The sequence below is a fragment of the Topomyia yanbarensis genome, chromosome 3 (genome assembly GCF_030247195.1).
Source record: "Topomyia yanbarensis strain Yona2022 chromosome 3, ASM3024719v1, whole genome shotgun sequence".
Classification (NCBI taxonomy): domain Eukaryota; kingdom Metazoa; phylum Arthropoda; class Insecta; order Diptera; family Culicidae; genus Topomyia; species Topomyia yanbarensis.
In genome coordinates, this window is record NC_080672.1 from 373,997,282 (window position 1) to 374,012,526 (window position 15,245).

A 15,245-nucleotide genomic window follows, 5' to 3' on the forward strand; every position below is an offset into this window, starting at 1 on the left:
ACGGATGCGCAGCTGATACGTGCTGTTTGAAAATCGCTATGCCAAGTTATTCTCGAGTTTGGATAGACCATATGATTCGAATGCATTTGTTCTTCCACACAAATCGAATTGAAGCAGACAACAATCTTGTTTTAAATCTGTATAGCCGAGTAGAGTCAAACCTGATTTGCAGTGAAATTGCACATTACCAGTAAAATCAAACTCATTTAATATCATGAAAAGTTTATTGTTACACTTATTAATAAAATTTGCTCCAGATGCCAAAATTTGATATCCATATTTCACTTTCCCACCGCAGAAAGTACCATTTTGTGGTAATCAAAGCTTACGCCTTCTTTTCTCGAACCACTCTCGCAGCGATTCTCAGTTAGGCCCTCCAGCTCCGGGTCCTCCTGGACCACCTGGTTGCGCACCGCCTCCACCAACCATCCCACCATAGTTCGGTTGCTGTCCGGCAGCTCCCATCTGCATTGGTGAATGCATCATCGGATTCGGACTGGATCCAACTTGAGCGCCAACCGGGGAAGGTGCTATTTGTCCGACCATTTGACCTGGAACCGGCTGCATGCCACCCATCGGTCCAATCTAGCAAAATGCAAGTATTAATGAAACTCAAAAACGTTGTAACTAAATCTTAACCTACCTGATTTGGCATCTGTCCCGGGGGCGGTTGTTCGTTTGGAAGGGTCAAATTCATCAGCAGATCTCGAACAGCGGGAAAGAGCGAACATTCACCCTGTTGGAGAACGGTGCACTCAACAAACCGGCGAAGATGTGCACTGACGGCACTGGTTAGCTGCGGGGTAACTTGCTCGCGTCGTTCCGCCAGTTGGGTATGGTTAACCGTCATGTCGTACACCATCGGTAGAAGCATATTGACTGAGTCCTTCCACTCCATGTTCGGCAGATAAGGCACCCTAGTAATTTGGATGAAGAAGAGTATCTTCTGCCGATGTGATAGGATGGTGGTAGTTCCGACGGGGACGATAGGCGTTGCTGACGGTGGCATACGTAGGATGAATTGCACATTCCACTTGTTACCCTGACCGAGTTCCGGAAGTAGATCTAGTCGCATGATTTGAATGAAATCTTTCATCACCTGCGAGGGTAGATTCAGCATACGGGTGAAGCTGGTAACGACAGCTGGGCGGTAGGGTGGAGCGGCCACACGTTGATCGAAGAATTGTTCGAGGATTTGCAGATCTTCGGCAGCCCACTGATACGGTGGTTTGCCGTCCATTGTGGGACCCATCGGGGTTTGGGTTATTTTCATGTGCAACGACTGCATGTGGTTCGGGTTCAAAAATACTTGGTACTGTAGATTGTCCGCTTTGAATAGGACCACCCCGGGTTCGTTGGACGTGATTGCGGTGAGCTAAAAATTGGTAAATAAATTGAATCTGTTCGGAAGGGTATAAGCAACGGAACGTACGTTTTCTTCTTGATGAATGATTCGTTGCAGCTGTCGACGCATGAATACCGAACCGAGGAATCGTTCCAGTGGGCTTAGCTCCGGACCAGGGATTTCCTTCTGCGGATGAATGGTTGCTCGGCATAACGTGTCCAAAGCTTCGTGGGTAAGCAGAGTTGGAATAGCACCAGCCCATGAGCGAGCCGGTAGAACTCGTGAGGTGTTGTGATGAGATGCTAAGAAAATAAAAAAATGTCATTTAGCAATTTAGAATTTATACGGACTACTTACTCTGTGCTTTATGATCAGGACTTTGACCGGGTCGTGGCGATGGCCGTGGCATACCAGGTGAACCGGGCCAATTGGATGCGGCTGGAGATAGAGCCGCGAAAGGGCTTCCGTCGGTGTGTTGCTGCATGTAGGGCATATTGGAGGGACCGGGAGAATGAGCCGCCATTGGACTTGGCTGCGGATTTAACGGTGATGATGGCATAAGGCCTCCGCTTGGTGAAGGATGGGGCATATGGGGAGCTGGAGGAGATGTCATATTGAAATTCGGATGGCTTTGACTTCCTCCCATTCCTTGCGGGTGCGGAGAAGCCGGTGTATGTGGATTCGAACCGGACGGAGGAGTCAGAGGTGCCGCAAAACGAAGACCTGGATCGCGAGGACTTTGAGGACCTCGCATACCACCTCCACCAAGAAACGTTGATCCGACTGAAGCCGGTCCACCGTGTGGATCCTCCATCGTAATCGGAGATGGTGGATTATCGTCTTCGGACTGTGAACGCCTGCGGTAGACAGCTGATTCATCGACGTATTTTGAAAGAAATCCCTTCAAACCTTGGGTAGGAGTAAATTCTTCAACGACGTGGCTGCGATCGAATCGGCTGTAGGCTCCGTCGCGAATCGAACAAAGACCACTGCCACGGAAACGAATCTCCAGACAGTATACTCCTTGAAATGATATCCTCAGTAGAGTTGGCGATTGAGGTATAATGCAGAATGACAATACGGGAATTTTGGGAGACTGAAGAATCGCCAAATGCGGTATGATTGGTAGTTTGGCGATGGAGCTTAGAGGTTGGTAGGTTTCGTGCAGTAGATGAACAACCTGTGCTAGGTCGTAGTTATGATTCAGATGAGCTTGCAACTGATCTCGCATCATCGAGTGTGCGTTTATGGCGCTATTACCACCAGTGAAAACCATTTTGAACTCCTTCGCTTCAATGTCCCAATAGATATTAACGTTCACCTCCTTGTTCGGTCCATATGCCAGTAAGAGACTTGTATAGCTGTACGATTTTATGGTGACAATGTTATGTAAGCTATATTTATCGCTCTTGATCTGTTCGCGGAAGTCATGAACCAAAGTGTACAGGTAAACGATCTTCGACCAATCGTTCAGAATCATATCCACAATCCTATCGACGGCATCAACCGGAAGCATATCGTATTGCAAGTACACCGCACGTCTCATCCCTTGCTCTTTGTGATGAGTGCTCGGCAGCGGTGTACCGTAGAACACCAGCTCTGTTGTCCACAATCGTGTCTGATTACCTTTGTTGATTTGAGCACGAACGGAGACCGATAGTAATCTTCTGAGCAATGCATTCCAAACATCTTTTTCAATTTTTGGTACGCTAACCACCTTTGGTTCAGGAGGTTTCTGATCTTGACTACTCTGAGAGTTTACTACAACGTTGGAAAACGGTACTAGTGGCGGTTTCGGTTGTGGCAAAGTCAATAGCTTCAACACCAGCGACGTAGCATTGGCCTCGACCTGAAGACCGCCATGCGGAATCCTTCGACGTGTAAGTTCTTTTGCCAGTGCAACAAAAGGAAGCTTCTCGTCGCACATTGCGACCACATGTGCTAATTCCGGTATGAAATAGGCTGGATAAATGACTTTCTGCTGTTTGGAAACGGGTCCCTCGACACCCGACAGCTTCCGTTTCATACAACCCGCTTGCTCATCAACGTATGTTCCAGGGCCATGGGTAGCCACGAAGGTATCGAATTCAATAAGTGATTCAACTCTGAGGTACATTTTTGGAATTCCATCATTCTCCGCATTGGCTGCTGCCGAAGAGGAGCTCTGGCCTGTACCCCCTGCGGTTGAACTTGACACACTTGGCGGACCACCAGGTGGAACCGATCCCGGTCCGGACAGGCTAACTGAGCTTCCACCGCCGGTCGGGTGGTCGGAATCTTGCGACTGACTATCCTCGACCGAAGAAGGTTTGACTAGCACCAAAAAGAAGGTGTACGTCATTTCGTTCGGGCAATTGTCCCGTTCCTTTAGTTGAACGATCTGTAAGAAATGATAGAGTGCGTACAATATTGTGATAACTTTCGAATACTGAACCAACTTACCAAAATAACATTCGAATGCCGATACAGCTGAATGTAAACTTTGTGGGGTCCGACCCTCTCGATGGGATGATTGGGCGGGAAAACCAACGGTAACCGTTCCTGTGTGGTGGCCGGTAAGTGTTGTAAAGTTTTCTCACAGCGTCTCTGGGTGATCCAGTAGCGCAGTTCCGATATCAGATGCTGTAGCTTGCTCCTGTCGTTGTTCAGAGATTGCTGCATTTCCGGCATTATTGGACAATCCAGATGCTTCGGAACATGACAGCGTAACATTCCGGTATGCGTATCTACGGTGATATAAATTTGTTCTGCCCGAAGGCACGGATTCAGCACCGGAACCGTCAGCATGGCCGGCGTTCCTTGAATGCTGTAGTCGACATCTTTGAGAAATAGTTGAAGCTCGGCTTTCAGATCGCTCAAACGGGCTAGAGATCGTACGTAAACGGTATGAACAAGCAAACGTTCCATCGATAGCAAATCGGAACGTACGGCACGGTCCGCAATATCAGCTTCTTTGTTTCCGATCGATGGTACATGCAGAATTGCCAACTGTTTAGCAGAATCACTTTGGTCGGTTTGAATCATCAGACGATAACCGAGTTCGGATTTGGGATCCTTATTGGTTAGCTCACGCCAATAGGAAACGGTCAATTTCGTACCGGGAATATACTCGTCAACGTGAATATTGTCATCCAAACGATCACGCATCAAACGAAGCGTTTGTGTATAAAGAACCTCCAGCTGTAGCGACTGACAGAAGTAATGCAAGCAGTTATAAACTTCGGCCAATGCATCCGGGCTGTCCACTATACGACCCTGAATCAACTGATGAATGTAATTAACCTGCAGCGTATGCACCAATGCTTTCCCATCTCCAGTTTCCTTATCTTCAACCAAAATATCAATATCGAGCAAGCGCCACGGAATATTCGGCCCGTCTCCCATAACGGTTAGCGAAACTTCGAACTCATGATCGACCTTGAAAGTAACTCTTCCATTTTCAATTTTAAACTTTCTCAACTGCGGCAACAAATTCCCAGTCACCAGCCGGTGTTGTATGACTTGATTCAAACGTTGCAACGTTTGACGTTTTTCCAACGGAGTAATCGGATCCGGTGGAACGATTCGTTCTCGGATGATCGATGGCAATCGTGAGTACGAACCGGAAGTTAATATTTCTACCGCAGCTGGGATGTGGAAATTGGGAAGTCTAGCACTGACCAGTGTTTCGCGAGCCATTCTCGACATCATATCGGCTGTGTCGATAAACAGAAGCGATTGCTTGTCCAGAAACCCCATAATTTTTGCTGATTTATCTACTTTCGATGCCGAGTTGGCCCACTTGACCAGGGCAAGCAAACGGATAAACAACTGCCGGGTGCTGGCGGAGAAGTTGTAGATTTCAATCTTACGCTCCATATCCGTCTTACGAGGCAAACTGAAATATAGTACAAAATCGTAGTACATACAATAATTGCATGTCCTAAGTATCAATGATTAAGTAACTTACAGCTCTGCTAGTACCGTTAGTTCATGGTACGTCCGCTGAATTATAAAATCAATCAGCCTTCCCAGCGGAATCAGATTTTGCCGTTGTGCCATCTCCTGTCCGGTTGGGATAAAGCTGGTAATAGCTCCTCCCTGTTCCAATGGTTGTGGAGCCATAGCTCTGATATCACTTCGAACTCACGACGAAAAAAAAAATACGAAGGATGAATGTGACGCCCCCTACACTTCTACAGCACTACTCACTATCGAACTAAAATGTCTTTTTCAACGTGGAAAACCTTTCCGACGGGAAAATTTCACTATCAATCGTTTAAGCGTACATTATTTCAAACTTTTCTGGCACTGTACCCTGATTTTTGAACGATAATACAGAAAAATCAAAGAAAATTAGAGCTTAATTTTCTGCGGTACGCAAAAATAACACAGTGGCATTTTCACTTTGACAGTTTCGATTTCACTGTGTCGCTTTAACCGTATTCGTATGTTGCTTCTCCTTTCCTTCTTCCAATCAACGGGGGAGCGGACATTCGTTGTTTTGATTCAATTCTGCTTTGTGGTCGGCGTTTGCGTTGGTGGACAGAGTTGCCAAATTATTTTGTTGAAAATCTATTGGCGATTCTACGTTGAAAACGCTCACAGATAGCGCCAGAAGCAAAGTGTTGCTGATTTAATTTTGTTTTGTCATAGTGGATATATTTTCTGTAAACTTTAGTAAGAAACATATCACGCTTAAATTTGTGGATAACTGTTTCCAAAAAGGAAGGAAATCTATCATTTCATAAGATGATGAGTAAACATCTTGTGAAAAGGGTGTAAAACATCGTGGTTTCTAATATTATTCGTAAAGATACATGTGCACGGATCTGAAATTTAATTTGTTGAGCACCGTACCGGCCCGAAACATCATTTCCTGTTCCTTCTAAGTCAAGCTAAACCTTTATGAGATAGTGTAAATTTACGAAACTCTCCAGATCACACAAGGAAAGAATATACCCGGTTAATTGAGAAGTGTCAGCTTTGCATCACAGCCGATTCTTCTCTCTGATAGGCTTAAAAGAATCTTCTACGTAGTCCAAAATATGAAGAAATCACGCGTGTTTTTTGAAAAGGGCCAATAAGCATACTGTCAAAATTCACCTTGAAGGGAAATTCCGGACAAACCATTATTACAGATTATAAGTCATAGCAGTAGACGACAGAGAAAACTTTTCTCTTTCATAAAATGTTAACATCCATTCTCGGCGAGTTACGGTTCGTCCGGAATTTTCTCTCAAAGTGAATTTTGACAGCATGCTTATTGGCCGTTTACAAAAAACACGCGAGCAATTTAACATTGGTACTGCTTAGGTCTCGGTTTTCAGTTCAAACTTTATGAAAAGTATTTTTATAACCACCATACCGCGATTACATTTTGAAGAAATGTATGAGCCAAATAGTGTCAAATAGCTGTAACTTCAGAATAGTAGCAAATAAAACTAAATTTTTTACTAGTTTCATTAATATTTTGGCACTGGTAAGTTTTTTGCGAGAATAAAATGAAATTTTTGTTGTAAGCTACCGGAACCCCGTCGGACACAGCGCAAAATTTAGAGCAGATTGATTTTTTTTTATTTTTGCATATTCGTATCACAGAGAACAGACGTCCATCTTCAGCATTCAACTTGTGTAAAATCTTTAACGGTTTCGAAGATAGTTGGGATATCCAAACCAGGTGCGCTACTGTCGTCATATTTTTTTGTGGCTGAGTTCGACATAATTGACAGCGGTTATTCCTCTACCCAGTCATACTAGTCCGGAACCGGTTCGGATCTCCAGCATGAATTCCAGCTCAAATGTATCAACCGATAGAGACTGAATCGGTTGTTTTCTTTGAGCAAGATTCCATACTGAATCCATTCAGGATCTCGAACCGGCTCCGGAATGGATTTGACGGATAGTTGGGATAGGTTGGTGTGGCGGCGCTAGTGTTTATCATATATTAGTTTAAATGTTTACACGCGTTTTGTAAATATTTTTGTTCGATCATGGATGTCTGTTTTCTGTGTTTGTATCGTTAAGATAAGGAAAATATGTTCAAGAAAGGATTTACTCGAATTCAGCCTTGTTCGTCTGGTAGAGTCCATAAAACATATTTGCATATTGAACAGTTCACACCAAATCGAACTACACAGTTTGAAAGTGCACGGTAAGATTCTAGTACCCAAATCATGAGTAAAAAATAACCAGGGCTAAGCTCCAATAGAACGAACTTAAAATTGGGTAATTTTTTCAACATGGCGATTACCCATGGAATGAGTACTTTAGTCGGAACCTACTTTTGGGTAATTGAAAAACAATGTTTATAATCCAGTTGTCAACACGTCTTCTTTTCTAAACTACTCGATGAAACACTGCAGAATAATCAAAGGTATGTAATCCAATAAAAGTAGAAAAAACAAAAATTAATATTTTCAGGATTGCCCGTTTCATTCATTTTGGGAACTTCAGCATTTTCATTCGCCGTTAACGATTCGGTGCGGATGAATATTCGAGCAATATCCCCAAGTCCAAGCAGGAGAAAAGCGACAATTACATGTAAAGGATCTAGCGAGAATCCAGTACCATTATAGATTTCCAATGGCGGATACTAGTTCTTTGGGTCGGTTTGGAACTCCTCCTACGTTTCGACGAAAAATATAGGCTTCCGTAGAGGTACGTTTCCACCGTATTGACATTTATTGGAACATATTGACCTAAGTGATCCACGTCTTGCTTCCAGTTTTTCTTAACATTTCGAGAGCGGAAAACTTGCTCTACCGCAACCTGCATCCATTTGAGTGGTCAGGAGTTTTGTTCTTTTTTGTACGTGTTCCCCGCAGCAATAATAATAACCAGCGAGCGTATTAGCCTAAAATACGCTCTTCCAGCCGACGGATTTTTGCTGTACACGTTGTGGACTATGTAACAAACGATTGCCGTATGGTGTATGGACACATAAGGGGAGGCTTGGGTAGCTTTCCTATACCATAAAGTACATTACTAGACATCTAACTGTAAGGAATAATAAGTTACACTCAATCAGTCGGAGACGGTGGCAATTAGTTTATTGAAATCAGCATACTATGGTTTTGCGAAACGGATTTCTATGATTGTAGGTACATTTTCACATATTTGTCTTCAGATAACATTTGAGGTTTTACTGACAAAAACAGAAGTCGGCTATCGAAATGATTATTTCTTGAGCGTTTTTTCAAAACGTCATATCTGCAATGAGTTACTCTCTTTGTTTACTTTCTCTTTCGATTTTTACGGCGTCACTATAACACTTTTCATTTATTTTACAGTACAGTACAGTTGAGGGATAAATGTTAAAATGACCGAATTATTAACAGAAGAGAAAGTAAACAAAGAGAGTAACTCATTGCAGATATGACGTTTTGAAAAAACGCTCAAGATTTATGCTTATATCTATCTTGGCCAATCAGGCCGTATGCTTTTTCGAACCATGATCGTATACTAAAATGCAGATTTCTAGGTTGTTCGGTTTTGGGACACCATTCTCCTGTGCTACAATATTGAATTTGGTATCAAGTTCGCTGTCATGTTTGTGTTAGGTACATTTCATGATATATCGTCCTCGAAACCAGTTTTGATATATGTTGAAGCTTTTGCGATACCGAGAACCTTACAATCTATTCTGTGAACATCACAGCAACAGGAATTATTCAAACCAATACTTTACAGATGAGAATCTAGATGCAGCGACAGTGAGCAAATTCTAAACGTGAACGCTATGCATGAAATTTTGGAATAGATGTGCTTACCTCACGAATATGGACCGCCGTAAGGGGTTTCGGTATTCATTCGAGGCCACACATTCGCTACTCTTGTATCTTCAGTAGTACAAGTAGTACGTTGAGAGAACTACAGGTAGAGAAGACCAAGCTAAATAAATCGACGCAAATTGTTGATGTTTCATTTATTTTGTAGGTTTGCGGTTTGGAGTGCGGTGTAGAGGTGACGATTGCTAACCCAGGGTGGCTGATTCCTCGAACAGTGATTTATCAAATTGCGTCGGTGCTTGTGGCCATGAAGTGGATCTGATATACGGATTTACTGAATCGGCAGATGTTAATATAGTTGGCGTTAAATGTAATAGATCTTCTGAACCTTCTAAGACACAAATATGGCGTGATTCTGATTCTTGGCGATGAATCTCAGTTGGAGTGAGACTTCTGACATGACATGACTTAGTTGGTTACGAAAGACATCACAGTAAGAAAATTACTTGTCTAGGATGTGAGAAACGTGTTCAATTTCGATTGATTCTTCGGAGGATTATATTAACGAAGTCGGAAGCATCGGACGGTGTATTTCATTTGGAAATGGACGTCAGGTTCGAGAATTGCTTTCGATGTTTAAATAAATCGAGAACGGAATTTATCATGACTAAGCGGGTAAGCTAACGCGTACGATGCATGTGTATATATGTGTGTGACAAAAATTTCACAGACTTAGCTGGGCTGATTTTCACAAACCGTTCCACATGAAAGGAACCATATATCCAGTGGCTACTATTGATTTCATTCTATCCTACAAAGTACGTAGTATAGGGTAGATCTGAAAGAATTGTCAAATGTGTTTCTTAGAGGTGATAAAACTTTTAAAATACCTGGATTTTGAAATTGTTAAATTTAAATATGTAAAATTTTGTGATTTCAAAATCCAGCATTCTGTAATTTGAAATTTTCTTATCGTATAGCTTTGGAATTTTAAAATATCGGAATTTCAGAATTTTTTAATCTTGTTAATTGGGTCCTTTTGGGTAACTCGGAATTCTTATAATTTTGAAGTTAGGGACGAGCATAGCGTAGTTGTTAAATCGATTGCCTTGTACGCAGCTCATCTGGGTTCGAGTCCAGACCCCGCACATAGGGTTAGAAATTTTTCATAAGATTTTTCTGACCCGAAGAGGCGAATGACCTTAAGGTTAAAACCTCTATAATCGAAATAAAAAACAAAAAATGAAGTTTTAGAATTTTGACAATTCGGCATTTTAGATCATTAAAAGTTTAAAATTTTAGGACATATTTGAATATTGGGATGTTGGTGTTCTCAGCTCCTATTCGACAGTTTTCACACCACCACCAGCTGGGTAATGCCAAACTTGTGCTGAAGAAGTCAATTGAGGTTGTCTGGCGTATTCATGATGGTCACATCGTTGGCATTTCGGCCGAAGAACTGGCAGACAGCCTCGATTGGTTATTAGGATAGTGTTCATAGGGGATTCAATGGAGGAATTAATTGCATTGTCGTTTCAGATAGTAGGAGTATCAACACGCTAGTACTCCGGAGAAAATCGTTCCTGTACTCTCTTCTTCTCTTTTTTCTTCTTCTGGTAGCAAACCGGAGTAAAAGGAGCAAAGATGTTTTGCTCCTGTTTACTCCGGAGTGACTTCCGTGTACTGGAACAAACCTATTGATTTCTGAGTCTCATGACTAAGGGTGCTTACAGAGTGGCGGCGAGAAGTTGATCAGGTGCTGGCACTGACATTAGAGTGCGAGATGCGAGAAACCTGCTTGCAGCATATTAAATGGAGCCTGTCAGAGTGAAAGCGGGTAGTCGGCGCCGATCCGCTCGGCTTTCACTCTGACATCACCCATTTGGTTTGCAGCAAGTAGGTTTCTCGCATTCTAATGTCAGTTCCAGCGCCAGCTCAGCTTCTCGCCGCCACTCCGTAAGCACCCTAAGGGTGCTTACACAGTGGCGGCAAGAAGCTGAGCTGGCGCTTGTACTGACATTAGAATGCGAGAAACCTGCTTGCTGCAAACTAAAAGGATGATGTCAGAGTGAAAGCTGAGCAGATCAGCGCCGACTGCCCGCTTTAACTCTGACAGGCTCCATTTGATATGCTGCAAACAGGTCAAGTAAAGGCAGACAGTCGGCGCCGATCCGCTCCGCTGTCACTCTGACATCCTTCCTTTGGTTTGCAGTAAGAAGGTTTCTCGCATTCTAATGTTAGCGCCAGCGCCAGAGGATGTCAGAGTGAAAGCGGAGCGGATCGGCGCCGACTGCCGCTTTCACTCTGACAGGCTACATTTGATATGCTGCGAGCAGGTTTCTCGCATCTCGCATCATACTGTCAGTACAAGCGCTTCTCGCCGGCACTCTGCAAGCGGCCTAAGGGTGCATGGACCAGCTCAGCCATTACCCAAACTATCCACCTAACCCGTACCAGGACTGACTTAACTATAACTGTTCCACCCGGTTTCGAAGAAAAAAAAATGGGATTTTAGAATCCTGAATTTTGGGAAGTTTAGAATTTTGAGATTCTGGAGTTTTGGAATTGTGGCTGGAACTATAACTTTTGAAGTAATACTCGGAAAATTACAGTTTATACCTTTTTCGAAAGGAATAATTTAGCATTTCAATGAATATGTTTTTGTTACTCAAAAAATACAGGAAGCTTGACTTTTGGGAAATTTTGTCCTAAATATCCCCCATCAAACATATTTTGCTGTTTTTCTAATTTAAAAAGTCTCAGAAATCTAACGCAACTTTTGTGACCTTCGTCAGAATACGAGAAGTTTGGGTTCTAAGGCATTCTGTCATTCATATTAAATTTTATCATATTGTGCATATATCTCTAAAATTCTTCATTCAAATTTTATTAAATGTACCTTGTTCAATGTAAAAATTCCTAAGTAACAAAATTGAAGTAGATTTGCCATCGGTAAAATTCAGATGCATTATATTTTTTGGCATTTACTCTCGATTCCACATTTCATAATTAAATAGCACATAACAACTCCATTTAACAATAAATTATTATTATTTTTACCATTTTCAGTGTAAAAAATGGTCACGAATCACATGGTAAATGCTTTATTTTTGGAAAAATAGGGGAGCTAGGGTATTTGATAAAAAATGAGGTTTGCAAACTAAATGTTAAAAAATCTAATGTTTTTGAATTGTATCGGCTACGAGCCTATTTCTATTTTGTTTCTGAAAATTTTATACGTTCAACAAAGCACTTTTAATAAAAATTGATTGAAGAATAATAGAGCACGAGAATATGATTCAATTTGATGTGAAAGACAAAATGTCATAGAACTCCAACTTCTCGTATTCTGACAAAAATCGCAAAGGTAACGTTCGATTTATGAGAAATTTTCACATTAGAGAAACCGCAAAAAAATATGTTTTGCAGCATAGAGCAGAATGATTATTAAGAATAAGGACTTTTAGGACAAAATGCCTCAAAATTAGAGCTTTACTTATTTCTTGGAGAACAAGGATAATTTATTTGAAATGCAAAGATTTTTTCCTTTAATAAAGGTATAAATCGATGTATAAATTGTAGATTTCCGACCGCTACTTCAAAAGTTATGGCATTCAAAATATTTTTCTCATTTTCCCATAGTGCCCATGTTAAAAACTTCTAAACTTGTCCAAATGATGTGAAATTTGGGATCTGCGTTCACTTTGACATTTGTCACAACATGGCCTTTGAAATTTAAAAAATCAGGATTTTTTTCAATGCTCCAGTAACCACTAATGTTGAACAAAAATACTGTACAACTTTTCACTACTCCTAAGCTGATTGGGGCATCATTACCACTCATCGTCAAGCCCTGTTTGATGACAAAGGTCTGAAATTCAAAAAAACTTATATTTAAGTTTTCCTCCAATTCTTTATTCCAGACATGCACATCATAGATGAGACCGCCAATCCAAACGTTTTGAACACAACAGGAGAAGACAAAATGTATTGTTCAGTGTCAACAGCAGCATGAACGAAGAGCAAGTAAAGGCAAAGGTTTTACAATCAGTGCAATACAGTCTCGCTAGGTAGACATATTTGGCTTGTTCTCTATAATACCAAATAATCTGCACTGTGTTATCCAGAAACATCATCAGTCCTACGACAAAAGTGGTAGTCAATGGTATTCCAAGTCCCAGTTTCCCCCAATTTCAAAAGATTAGCCCTAAATTGTTCGAGGCAACAAAATTTGCTAATTGCACAATATAGTAAAAATCCAAAGGAGATATTGGAACAAGTGACTATCAAGTACGAACCGCCCCAATGTGATTCTGATAACGCTTTGGAACAGGTAGGTAATGACGTATATTGAAATATCTGGCTGCAGCTTGTTCATTCGTATTTTAATGTACTCCTTAGGTGATCCCATCGAAAGATTGTTGTAACGTTAGTACACCGATATATGAAGCTGAGCCCTTGCCTTCTTTAGAAGGGCTTTCATTTGATGAAATGATTGATGTGCTAGACAAAATCCCTCCTCGGAGCGAAAGAGTAAACGCCATTCCTCACGAAGAATGTTGGGACTGTGGTCAACAATTTCCAAATCGAAGCCGCAAGAAAGAACATCGTAAAACCTGCTCTGCCATTGGTACAACCGAATTTCTGCGAAACAAAAACTATAAGTGCGAAATCTGCAAGAAGATGATCAAAACTCGTGCCGGTTATCGGGTGCATCTACTTAAAATTCACAGAGACCAGAACACTGATAATTACCTGAATGAGCACTGGGTACAATTCGACGACATTCAAACGATTAGTACTTACAACTTCAAGAAGAGGACGAATTACTGATAGCAGCAAAGTGTACAACAAACCCAGGATAAAATCGATTGCTTTGCAGATTTGCTATATTCTACAGAATATGTGCATAGCCACCTCCACTACAACCACCAATGATTTATAGCATAACGCAAAAACTTTTTTGGTCACTGTTCAAGCTGTAGAACGAAAAACATGGGAACGAACCATTTGTCACAGATAGCTAACGGTTTGAAAAATTCACACCAGACGCAGGTATTAAGTCCGTACCCACTCGAAAAAATAGTTTACCTTTCACCGATTCAGTAAATTTACACCGACTAGGTCAATCACAACGATCTCAAGCATAGGTAATAAGAACGCAGTAAAGGAGCCTGCTCTGATTATATTAATTTTGGATTTCCCTCTTCTTTCAACAGGTACCTGTAAAATTCTACCTTCTCAGCTAATGTGTTTTCAATCACGAGGAATGTGGGTCCGTGCAAAATGATGCTTGAGTTGAAGCGCAACTGTCGACTATATCAATGCATTTCTGGAATCCTCTGGTCGACAGCATGAAGATTTTCCATCCAAGGGCTAAGATTGAAACAATTCTGATGCCTGTGGAAAGCTGCTGAACTTTACATTTTCAACAGGTACAGCTACTGAATATGCATTTTATGTTAAAATTAAATTTTAGTGCTTTCTATCGATCAATAAAATTTTTAAATTGAAGTTCTCTAATAGAATGAACATAACGAATAGAGTACTAAATAGTTGAGTGTCATTTTTTATCTTATGCAACTTATATTTGTTAAAGGTTTGTACCAAAAAAACTTTACTTTATTCACTCTTCTAATTGCGTATGCTACCAATGAACTAAGAACAGAAAGAACACGAACAAAAAATACTTGTCAACACGGAATTCCGTTGTCCACCGATGCACTCTGAGACATTGATTGAGGAATAGCGGTAATCCCGTAACTACCTTGGAGAAAGCTTCAGTAAGCAGTAAACATACGATCAGTCCTTGTAGGGTAGCATTAATATAATATTAAGTTTAATAAACCAGAGTTATCCCAATACTGTGCATTGAAAGAGATTATAGCTTCTAGAGTTAACACATCTGTCTTACCAGATACTATAGCACATCGCGGCTCATTATTTGATCATGTACTTATGTGTCCGACATCATATTTGTGCCATGGTCGAAAGGATATAGATATTCCGGCAAGTGCGAGCAGCTTTTCGCAACCTTAAGAGGCTATACATTCTTTTTGTGTATTTTATTTGCTAGAGAAATCCAAACACGCACAATTTTATCTATAAATTTGAAAAACGGACGACCATCTCAATTTTGGTTAAAATTTACCTAATTTGAAGTAACATGCTAAAAACATAATTTTGCGGAA

General features: G+C 41.3%; 1 protein-coding gene and 1 long non-coding RNA gene across 5 annotated transcripts; one reads left to right on the forward strand and one right to left on the reverse strand.

Annotated features, from left to right (window-relative positions):
• Positions 1-205: 205 nt before the first annotated feature.
• LOC131688290 (mediator of RNA polymerase II transcription subunit 14) lies at positions 206-5,751 on the reverse strand. Its single transcript, XM_058972483.1, has 6 exons — positions 5,295-5,751; positions 3,788-5,222; positions 1,703-3,725; positions 1,433-1,647; positions 644-1,375; positions 206-585 (listed from the first exon to the last, which is right to left on the reverse strand). The coding sequence occupies exons 1-6, from the start codon at positions 5,447-5,449 to the stop codon at positions 364-366; spliced, it is 4,782 nt and encodes a 1,593-aa protein (XP_058828466.1). The 5' UTR covers positions 5,450-5,751; the 3' UTR covers positions 206-363.
• A 1,800-nt stretch (positions 5,752-7,551) lies between these two features.
• LOC131691532 (uncharacterized) lies at positions 7,552-14,916 on the forward strand. Of its 4 annotated transcripts, XR_009305797.1 has the most exons (9): positions 7,552-7,700; positions 7,781-7,984; positions 8,052-8,423; positions 9,017-9,202; positions 9,263-9,729; positions 12,978-13,124; positions 13,182-13,387; positions 13,456-14,204; positions 14,274-14,916. It is a non-coding gene; the product is annotated as an uncharacterized LOC131691532 (long non-coding RNA). The 4 variants fall into 4 exon arrangements; XR_009305796.1 differs by having other exon boundaries at positions 8,052-8,427; positions 12,978-13,387; XR_009305795.1 differs by having other exon boundaries at positions 12,978-13,391.
• Positions 14,917-15,245: the final 329 nt, after the last annotated feature.

Coding starts and splice junctions, on each gene's coding strand:
- LOC131688290 (XM_058972483.1), bottom strand. CDS start 5,449: ATGGCTCCACAACCATTGGAACAGGGAGGAGCTATTACCAGCTTTATC. Junction 1,648..1,702: donor TCCTGATCATAAAGCACAGA/GTAAGTAGTCCG, acceptor TTATTTTCTTAG/CATCTCATCACAACACCTCA. Junction 586..643: donor CGGGACAGATGCCAAATCAG/GTAGGTTAAGAT, acceptor GCATTTTGCTAG/ATTGGACCGATGGGTGGCAT.